The 10,911-nt window shown below is 31.2% G+C and overlaps 1 protein-coding gene across 1 annotated transcript; it reads right to left on the reverse strand.

The window, feature by feature from the left end:
- Positions 1-1,957: 1,957 nt before the first annotated feature.
- Positions 1,958-7,838, reverse strand: LOC115878763. Its single transcript, XM_030895354.1, has 4 exons — positions 7,615-7,838; positions 5,112-5,425; positions 3,494-3,698; positions 1,958-2,167 (listed from the first exon to the last, which is right to left on the reverse strand). The coding sequence occupies exons 2-4, from the start codon at positions 5,403-5,405 to the stop codon at positions 2,025-2,027; spliced, it is 642 nt and encodes a 213-aa protein (XP_030751214.1). The 5' UTR covers positions 5,406-5,425; positions 7,615-7,838; the 3' UTR covers positions 1,958-2,024.
- Between the last annotated feature and the right edge of the window lie 3,073 nt (positions 7,839-10,911).

The raw sequence follows: 10,911 nt of genomic DNA on the forward strand, positions 1-10,911 counted from the left end.
TTTTTTGATTTGCTTAAAAGTAACGACTGGAAAAAATAAAATTCATTTTCAAAAAACTCAGCAATCCTTGAAATTTTTAAAACTTTTTTGATGGCATCTTGGTAAACATCTCAAAGCGCAACTTTGCCCCAATTTAACCATGTTCGTATCTATTACGGTTACCGAGATACCAATGCTCTTATCTCGAATTTGTAGCACCCTGTATACATATTTAACTTCTTCAGCAAACCGAATAACAAAAAAAAAGTTATTTTGACATATGTCATGGTGGCAAATTATAAAAATAATTTTTACATACGGTGTGGGGTTAGGTGGCAAAATTTCGAAAAAAGCCAAAGAGAAGTTGTTCAGTATTTGATTCTATGTCTACGTACCATGTTTAATAGTAAGGGAGATAAGTGGGGATCTCCTACTATAATAAATATGCAGGGACTTTGAAAAAAGTATCAGTTTTTCGAATATTTTTCGAAAAAAAAATATTTACACACCCTGTGATGATCTAGGACTAAAAAGCACTAAAATGAAAATTCTGAATTTTCTGTTTTAATGGGATAGGTTGTTTTGACAATTTTTTAAAATTATTTTGACTTATAAGAGACAATATAATAAAAAAAACTTTAAATGCCTTTGTCTTGAGTATTGTGTTGTTAGATTTAATAAAAAAGTATTTTAAGTCAAAGGCTTGAAGGCATCCTTCTTTATCTTCTTTTTTTTGAAGAGTCCAATTTTCGGAATCTGTAGACACATTTTTATAAGGCTTTTATTAAAAGAATATTTTTTGACAAATGTTTTTTTTTTAATTTCTTGAAATTCATAAGCCTTTTTATCTCTACTTAATTCTCACTATATTTTATTTTTTAACATTTATTATATGTAAGATTAAATCTTTATTTTTGTTAAGTGGTTTTAAAACCACTCTTTTTAAGTCTTTTTTATAGTATTTGTTTTGTACAAATTTAGATAAAAAACAATCGTTATAATTGATTGTTTTTCTTGTTACCTCTTTATGTAATTTTAATTATTTTTGTAAAAATTGTATAGTATACTGTAATATATTGTATCTTTATAACAAAAAATAAATATTTTTACATTGACAAAGAATGACATTTTTCAATATCAAAATAAAAAAATCCCACTATAGTCTCTCCAGCAAGAGGATACATGACGGTGACGGGTGTATCTGTCATTTCAATTCACAGTTAAATTGTTTTTTTTTCTGTCAGTAAAACTTCTTTACGCGCGCTGGGAGTAAAAATTCAAAGCCGTGACACACGAGCTACCGAGACGAAAACTGGTAAGGATCGCATGGTCGTGCAAACACCAAAAAAACATTTGATTTATAGCTAAGAAAATCATTATAATAAACTTGACTGTACCTGTGTACCAATATCTTCTAGTTGTGTGCTAGGAACTAAATTTTTATGCATATTTTCATCGATAGGTTGTAGCTTCTGAATCACGGTCTAGGTAAAGCATCTAGCTCATTTGCTATCTCGGAATTAGAATTATTAGAGTTATGCAACTCGCATTTTCATTGGAGGATATTGTCATATTTATTTCAAACCAATAATCAACGAGAATATTCGTATAATTTAACAAAACTATTATAAATAGACCATACGAATTGTTGGTTAGGTTCAAAATTTATTCTCTTCTTAAATATATTTTAAAGGGGCGTTAACATTATTAGGCATTTGCATTAAAGTGTGTATTTTGGGTGGTATCCCACAAAATTTGCAGGCTATTGAGGAAACAGAAAATGTACAGATTACAGAAATAAATTGAAAATAATATTTATATTAAAACAGCATTATATGTCACTTTTTAAACATTTTCTTTAAATCTTTCAATTTAATAGCTGTTAGTAAGATGTTTGACTTCAAATATGCGTACATAGTGGACACACAATTTTTTTTAGGTTAAGTTGATGAGAAAAAGTACAATTAAGATATATCTGTTGGCAGTAAGTATCGATTTTTATTTAAAACTAAATAATAAATTACAAATAAATCTAAAAACAGAAACTAATGGACGTATTGGGAGAATTTGACGAGTTCTTCGTTCTCTTCGCACACCCAAGGTTTGACGTGATGACAGGCGACGTCATGCCAGTTGACACCGTCGTTGTAGAACTGGTTGAGTACTGCCAAACAGTTTTCTTGAGCACCTAACAAGGACAAAAACAATTAAAATTCTTGAATTAAACTTTTTAGTGCGAAATAATAAGGTTACGGAAGCAACCCAAAATTCTTTGATAGAGGAAACTAACCAAATATAGAATACCATTTAGTTTTTGTGTTATATACTCAGATGCAAAAAAACCCAACGGAAAATTTTTTTAAGTCAAATTTAAAGTGTTATATTTTTGTCATTTCTAGCCCTATAGTTATTTTTCAATATGACAAGGCGGCTTTGGTGAGCTATATACTACTATGACAGATTAGGTATCCTATAAGTATACAGATAAAAATCTTGTCCCTAATTCGTGGTACGAAAATTGTTTTTATGACGATGAGAGCAAACGAGTAAATTTTCATGTGCGCCAAAATAAACTCCCGTTTAAACAGCGTAATGACTGGGCCGGTCACAAGACCGGTCAGGCGCTGTGCACAATTTTAGAGGCCATAAGTGGGCGTGCTTATGCGCAAACTAGTAACCTAACTAGTGCGCGACTTCGAAAATTGGAACCACGAAAAACAATGCTTTTGACGATAAGTTTATAATCTGTATAATCTGTGCTACTATGAACTGCCCATCATGTTCGACGTTTGGGAAATGCTTGGCAGGAGGTTTAGATGTCGCGAAGCGGTACCAGATTCAATAAACGAACTTCGCTTGGTTCTTAAAGAAGAATGGGAAAGTATAACGCCATATAATATATGTCGCCTCAATGACAGTATGAACGGATGTATACAGCTAGTCATAGCAGCCAAGGGAGACAATACCAAGTATTAGAGTATTATTTACAATTTTCTTTCTGTTTGTATACTTGAGTATTACAGAAATGTTTTCTTTAATATTGTTAGTTCTGTTATCGTTATGAATGTTTATTAAAACCAGGACTGTATCGTTAGTCTTTAACGTTTTTTTTTAAATTTACTATAGAATATCCAATGCAGCGTAATATGATGTTACGACAATAGTCACCAAAACCATCTCGTCATATTAAAAAATTACCTCAAAAAGTAATGATAATTGAAAAAATTGCAAATTGATCGTAATCAGTTCATTTCGGTCTTAAAAATTAAACAAGCATGTATTGACATGAATGAAAAAGCAAAATGCTAAGGAGTCATGGTTCTGACCGTAAAATTATATTTTAGGAAAATGTACACACAAAATTATTGCACAGGGTGAGTATAATGATTGGAAGAGATCAAAAATCACTGCCTTTTACGATTAACTGTATTTGTTTCCGAGAAATGGCCCAGTATTCAATATTTGGTTACTTTCCTCTACTACTCTATGGGTACTATTTTTCTGTCATTCTTACCTCCTTGTTGGGCTTCTCTATTGTCAGGCTGTGGTTTTCCAATACCACCATTCTCTGACCAATCGTTTTGGTCTCTCTGGGTTGTGGGTGCCAGTTTCTCCAAAGAACCAGTCCAGAACCATCCGTGTGTTTCATTTGGTACCAAATCAGCACGATTGCAACCGGGAAAGTCACATTTTCTACCGGAAGTCCAGATGTACTTAACCTGCAAAAATAATTATACGTAACTAGCGTGTACCCGCGACTTCTTTCGCGTGGAATTAATCATTTGTAATAGTGATGATAAAGCAAAGCAACAATTTCCATTAACATACAAACTGGATAAAAATTTTCTCACATTTATGTCAGCATGAGAAAAAAACAATATAGCGATATTATTATATAATTTGGTAATATTTGAGGGGTAATTTCATCTCGTTGGAATTTGACTTTCGAAAAATCCGTTTGCCAAAAATAAGCTTTTTACGTCAAGCAGTTTAAGCAGAATCGTGGTTAATCAATTACCCAACTTTTTGGAATACCCTGTATGATTTTTTAAAAAATTTCAAAATAGAAAAAAAACAAAATAAATTATGCCTGTCCAAGCGTTTTGCCGAAAGACTAACCGTTTTTTAAATAACAAATATTGTAATATTTGAGGGGCGTTTTCACCCTCTTGGAATTTGAGATTCGAGAAACCTCTCATTGAACCTCTACACCCCACAGTCAATCCGTTTGCCAAAAATCAGCTTTAAACGTCAAGCAGTTTAAGCAGAATCGTTATTACTCAATGGTCATATTTTATGAAACACCATGTATAAATTTTTAAAAAATCTTAAAATATGTAAAACAACAAAATAGAATATACGTGTTTAAGAGTTTTTCCGAAAAACTCACCGGTTTTTAAATAAAAAATATTCTAATATTTGAGGGGTGGTGTCACCCTCTTATAATTCGAGTTTCAAAAAATCCCTTCTTATGGAACCTCTACACCCTAAAGTCAATCTGTTTTCCAAAAATCAGCTTTTATGACCACATTTTTCGAAACATCCTGTATACATTTTTAAAAAATCTTAAAATATGAAAAAAAACAAAATAAAATATACTACTACTATACTGTTTTTTCGGAAACTTGACCGTTTTTTAAATAAAAAATATTGTAATATTTGAGGGGCGGTTTCACCCTCTTGGAACTGGAATTTCGAAAAATCCCTTCTTGTCGAACCTCTACACCCTAAAGTCAATCCGTTTTCCAAAAATCAGCGTTTTACGTCAAACGCTTTAAGCAGTATTGTGATTAATCAACGACCAGATTTTTCGAAACACCCTGTATACATTTTTTAAAAATCTTAAAATATGTAAAAAACAAAATAAAATATACGTATTTAAGCGTTTTTTCGGAAACTTGGCCGTTTTTTAAATAAAAAATATTGTAATATTGAGGGGTGGTTTCACCCCCTTGGAACTGCAATTTCGAAAAATCCCTTCTTATCGAACCTCTACACCCTAGAAACAATCTGTATGCCAAAATTGAGCTTCTTACGTTGAGTGGTTTGAGCAGGATCGTGATTAATCAGTATGTCAGTCACTTATGGATTTTATATATTAGTATAAATTTTCTAAAAAAAACATCACTTACATTATCTCTAACAAGACGTTCCTTGATCCATTCATTCTCCACGGAAGTCTCCAAAGATACAGTCTCCATGCAATGTCTCCTGCAGTAGTTTCTAGCCGACAGCCAGTCTTGTTGTACGTCTTTCAATGAAGGGTCCCTCCAGCTGAAGAAATATCCCTTACCATTGGGTCCTACCTCATGGATAACCCTCTGGTTGCACAGGTTTAAGTCCGGGACAGCTAGAGTCCTTCCAACGGGAAGATCAGCCATCGCCAGTGACAGGCAGGATAGGGCTAGGATCACGGAGCTCAGCATATTGTCTTTGTTTTTTTTTGCTGAAAAAAATACAGAAAAATTTTACATTTTGATTATATATTCTTTATTATACATTTTTTTGGAGTAAGTGCGATGCATCATTGCATTTGGGAATTAATAAGTTTTTAAAAAATGAAATAAAACATCCAGGTCAGTATTTAAAAAACTGAAGTTGATGATGGTATCTATGTATGGAAACGAAACGTCAGATTGAAAATCTAAAAACAATAAAAACATCAACTTATAGAGCAGGAAAAGTAGTAATGGGAATGTAAAATAAAAAATAATATATATACATAATTAAATAATAATTAAAAAAACCTTGTATAGGCTGATATTTAATTACAGTAACCGTTGTATGTTAAACCAAATTGAAAATTGACCCGAAAAGTTATACAGGGTGAGACAAAATTAATATGGAATATTAGTCACTTTTAAAAGCAAGTTACTCCTTTATTTTGGTGGAACATCCAGTATATTATTCCTGTGTTCAATGGGAAATTTATATGTCTTCAAAATATTATTAAGATTGCCTTCCCCTCAGACAAAGATTTTCCTAGATATTTTAATTTTTATTATTTTGCGTCAGTAGATCTGTATTATTTGAAAAATCTAGGGTGGCTGTGATATACCTTTTGTTAATTTAACAAAAATTAAAGATTGTAGCGTAAAATACTCAACGGTGATAAAAAGATACACGTTTAAAACATATTTTAATTGTTACACATTTAAAACTAGATAGAAATCTATAATTATGTGACAAAAATTAGCTAGATGAAATTAAATGCTGAAAATGCTTCCTTTCCTGTTAACTGCATAAAATGATTGTCTTTTCAAAAGGATCTTTTTATTTTAAAAGGCATATGTGTAGTTCTATCTCGAAAAGCAGCTACAATAATTTCTCTCATGTTGTCGACAATAGTTGGTCGAGTTTTTTAAACAGTCTTTAACATATCCCCATAAAAAACTCAGATTAGATAAAATCAGGAGCATTTAAGTATTCTATTAATTGGTGAATGCACACTGCATTCACCAACTGATATAATCATATCAATTCTCTCTGAAGTAGGATAAGTTTGCATTTTCGCCAACATTTCTGAGAAATTGTTTTGTTTTAACTGACACAAAATGATAACTAGTTGTTAAAGTTGGACTAATTAGACAGCTATGTTAAAGTAACGTCAGACATATCACAGCTACCCAAATTTTTATCAAATAATAAAGATCTACCCATCAAATCATGTAAATGAAAATATCTAGGAAAATCTTTGTTTGAGGGGTAATAAACCTTAATAGTATTTTGAAGAGACATGAATTCTCCATGGAATATCGGAATAATATACTGGGTGTTCCATTTAAAATAAAAAAGTAACATGCTTTTAAAGGCGACCAATGTTCAATTAATTTTGTCTCACCCTGTATAACTTTTTGGATCAAGTTTTAATTTGATTTAGAGTACAATAGTTAATTTAACTACATATTAGGCTATACCGGATAAATTCCAATTTAGATAGCTTTTATTGTAATTTAAAAATTGTTTTTTATTTCTAGAAAATGTTAAATATGTCAAAAATTTTACATTTTAGTCATACACTTCTCTTATAAAATTCACCTTTATTTGTCTCCCAAAATCAATTAATATATAGGGTCTTCCATTACAAAAAACACAACTTTGATATATAACTTCTTTTGGGGACACCCTGTAAAATCCTCTCTATATTTTTAAAAAGTGCTCTGAATTAACCTATATATTATGCTCACAAAATTTCAGTTCGATACAAACTGTCGTTTTCCTTAGAGCCTCCGCGGCGTATGAGAGGCGCCATCCTGTATTAAAATAGTAGATAACAAATTAGAATTTATAACATTACTGCTCAATACTACTTACAGCAAATTCAAAAAAAAAATTAATATCATTTAAAATAATTACAAAAAAATTTAACATTTTGTATGAACTATGTACTTATTTCAGGACTTTTCTCAATTTTTTTATGTGAATCCTCATTTTAAGACACTGTATATAGACAAAAACAAGTAACACTGATTGGTAATTGAGTAATTAAACAATAAAAATCACAGGTACGCCTAGCCTGAATATTAACTAATGGAAAGCTATCCACGGTATGTAGTTTTCACTTTCTTCATATCTTTAACTCAACCTATCGACCTTTGAATCAAACAAAAAAAAAGAAAATTCTTTGTGATTTACCTTATTTAAGCGGGATCTGCTTGTACGACGTCTGATTTTCACACCCGATGGTGCAAGCGCGATGTCTTCGGGTAGTACTGCTAGTGAAGACGTCTTATCATGTTTTATATACGTAGGAGGTGGCAGTAAGAACTAATATAGAGATCGCCTTGCCCAAATTGCTTCCATGTTAAGTACGGTTCCTGTTTATGGCTATTTTTGCCTTGAAAATTTCGATAATTTCAAGGGCCTGTATTAGAAAATCGAAATTTTTAAACCTACAGTGTGTCCAAGAAGTTTAGGCTCTAATAGAAAAATAGTTATTTTAACTGTTCAAAAAATTTCTGGTATGCCTTCTTTAGGATAGTAAAAAATCTTGTGTATTTTATTTTATTCCGCATTTTTAGGGTTCCGAATATCAAAAGGTAAAAAAGGAAACTTTATAGGATCACTTTGTTGTCTGTCTGTCAAGACCCTTTCTCTAGGGAACGCGTGGAGGTATCTAGTTGAAATTAAAACCGTATACCCAGGTCTACAATCCCTTGAAGCTTGAAGCTGTGAAAAAATTGAACTTCTAAGTAGTTATCGTAAAAAACACATGCTTTAACTTTTTTATTTTTTTCATCTAGAACCTCATATGGAACAAATCATATACAGGGTGTGACCTATTCTAAGAAAAAAAACTTCATCTATATTACTAATATATAAAATCCTTAAGTGACTGACTCACTGATTAATCACGATCCTGCTCAAACCACTCAACGTAAGAAGCTCAATTTTGGCATACAGGTTGATTCTAGGGTGTAGAGGTTCGATAAGAAGGGATTTTTCGAAATTCCAGTTCCAAGATGGTGAAACCACCCCTCAAATATTACAATATTTTTTATTTAAAAAACGGTCAAGTTTCCGAAAAAACGCTTAAACACGTATATTTTATTTTGCTTTTTTACATATTTTAAGATTTTTTTAGAAATGTATACAGGGTGTTTCAAAAAATCTGGTCATTTATTAATCACGATCCTGCTTAAAGCGCTTAACGTAAAAAGCTGATTTTTGGAAAACAGATTGACTTTAGGGTGTAGTTAAGAAGGGATTTTTTGAAACTCGAATTCTCAGGAGGTAAAACTATCCCTCAAATATTAAAATATTTTTTATTTAAAAACCGGTGAGTTTTTCGGAAAAACTCTTAAACACATATATTTTATTTTGTTGTTTTACATATTTTAAGATTTTTTATAAATTTATACAGGGTGTTTCATAAAATATGACCATTGAGTAATCACGATTCTGCTTAAACTGCTTGACGTTTAAAGCTGATTTTTGGCAAACGGATTGACTGTGGGATGTAGAGGTTCAATAAGGAGGGGTTTCTCGAATCTCAAATTCCAAGAGGGTGAAAACACCCCTCAAATATTACAATATTTGTTATTTAAAAAACGGTTAGTCTTTCGGGAAAACGCTTGGACAAGCATAATTTATTTGTTTTTTTTTACATATTTTGAAATTTTTTAAAAAATCATACAGGGTGTTCCAAAAAGTTGGGTAATTTCTTAACCACGATTCTGCTTAACTGCTTGACGTAAAAAGCTTATTTTTGGCAAACGGATTTTTCCAAAGTCAAATTCCAACGAGATGAAACTACCCCTCAAATATTACCAAGTTATATAATAATATCGCCATATTGTTTTTTCTCATGCTGACATAAATGTGAGAAAATTTTATCCAGTTTGTATGTTAATGGACATTCTTGCTTTGCTTTATCATCACCATTACAAATGATTAATTCGACGCGAACGAAGTCGCTGGTACACGCTAGTATAAATATGTATATGTCCTAAACATCTTAACTTTTCAGATACAGGGTGGTAAAATTTTCTAATTTTTTTTTCAAAATATCTTTGATGGTATATTTGATACACGTCTTCCAAATGTTTATTTTGATATACAAAAAAAAATGTTTTTTTTTTCTTAATTTCCTTCCAGCCGATGCAGAAATGATTTCCACACAACAGTGTGTCATATTTTCAGCGTTCAGCGATTTGATCCCGAAATAAACTGACTTAATAAGCAAAAACTATGCGTTGAACGAAAAAAATCAAGAGACAAAAAATGTTTACAAATGAATGGAGATTTTGAAAATAATTTTTATTTTAAGAGAAATCAGTGGTGTACCACTTTTTTCTCCAAAAATATTCAAGGTTGCGATAATTCACTGGTTGAAATAAATAAAATTCTTTGTACACCAAAAAAGGTATTTTGATACATAGAAAACGTGTATCAACTTTCATAAAGATATCTGTAATAAAATCAAAGTTATTATGAAAAAATTTTTTGAGCTAGACCATTTTTGTCTATGGTCAAAATTTTTCCTGTTTTGGATGAACCGATTATAATCAACTTGGTGTCGAAAAAAAGCTCTTTTTTTGGTCTACCTGTAGAATCAAAAACTGTACCGTAATAACTTTGTTAGTGGTCACTAGATGGTGTTGTTCGAAATTCGCCAAATAATACCCATTTTATCAAAAAAATCAAATGGTACGCTATGATTTTTATATCGCCACGTATTTTGTAGTTATTAAGACCATTGTGTAGTAAGATAAAAAATCTAGGTGGCTATTTAAATTAAGAATTTTTTCCAAAAATCTAAAAGCCTTATTTTTCGGTTTTCCCTTACTACTATCTGAACCACCCTGTATAATATCCTTTTAATTACTAAACATTTTTACTGGTAATTTAAATTTCTAGCATTCTTATTAGTACCTAAATCTTTCAATTTTTAGAAAGTTCTGTCATTAAGTATTTTCGAAATACTTAACCAGTGAAGACATTAATTTTAATTGCTTGCTGAACTTTACCTACCTAAGGGATTTTTAATATTTCTTCTTTGAATTTGAAATGTAATTGGTTTATCTAGTATTTAAATAGTATGTTAATAATACAGGGTGTCCTGAATTCCAGGGTGACTACATCCTAACCTAACCGGGTGCGTCTCAAAAGTGGCTCACTTATGGGCTCACCCCTATAACTTTTTTTATTTTTTCAGATAATAAAACGAGATTTAGTATGTTAGTATATGACATAAATTAGGATTGATTGACGTATTCAATTGTTTTTGGTCACTTCCTGTTTCACCGGAAATGACTACAACTTTTGATTTTTAAATGACACCCTCGGTATTTTTTTACTTGTGTGGTACCAAATTATTCGTAAAAAAATGCTTCTTCCAAATATGCTAATGAGCCGCCCATGTTCCATTTGAAAAAAATAAGATATGATTAAAAATACGATTTGGGCATATTTTAACCGACCAGGGCAGGA

Source organism: Sitophilus oryzae, unplaced genomic scaffold (genome assembly GCF_002938485.1).
Source record: "Sitophilus oryzae breed Bouriz unplaced genomic scaffold, Soryzae_2.0 scaffold_1521_pilon_pilon, whole genome shotgun sequence".
In the NCBI taxonomy this organism is placed as follows: domain Eukaryota; kingdom Metazoa; phylum Arthropoda; class Insecta; order Coleoptera; family Curculionidae; genus Sitophilus; species Sitophilus oryzae.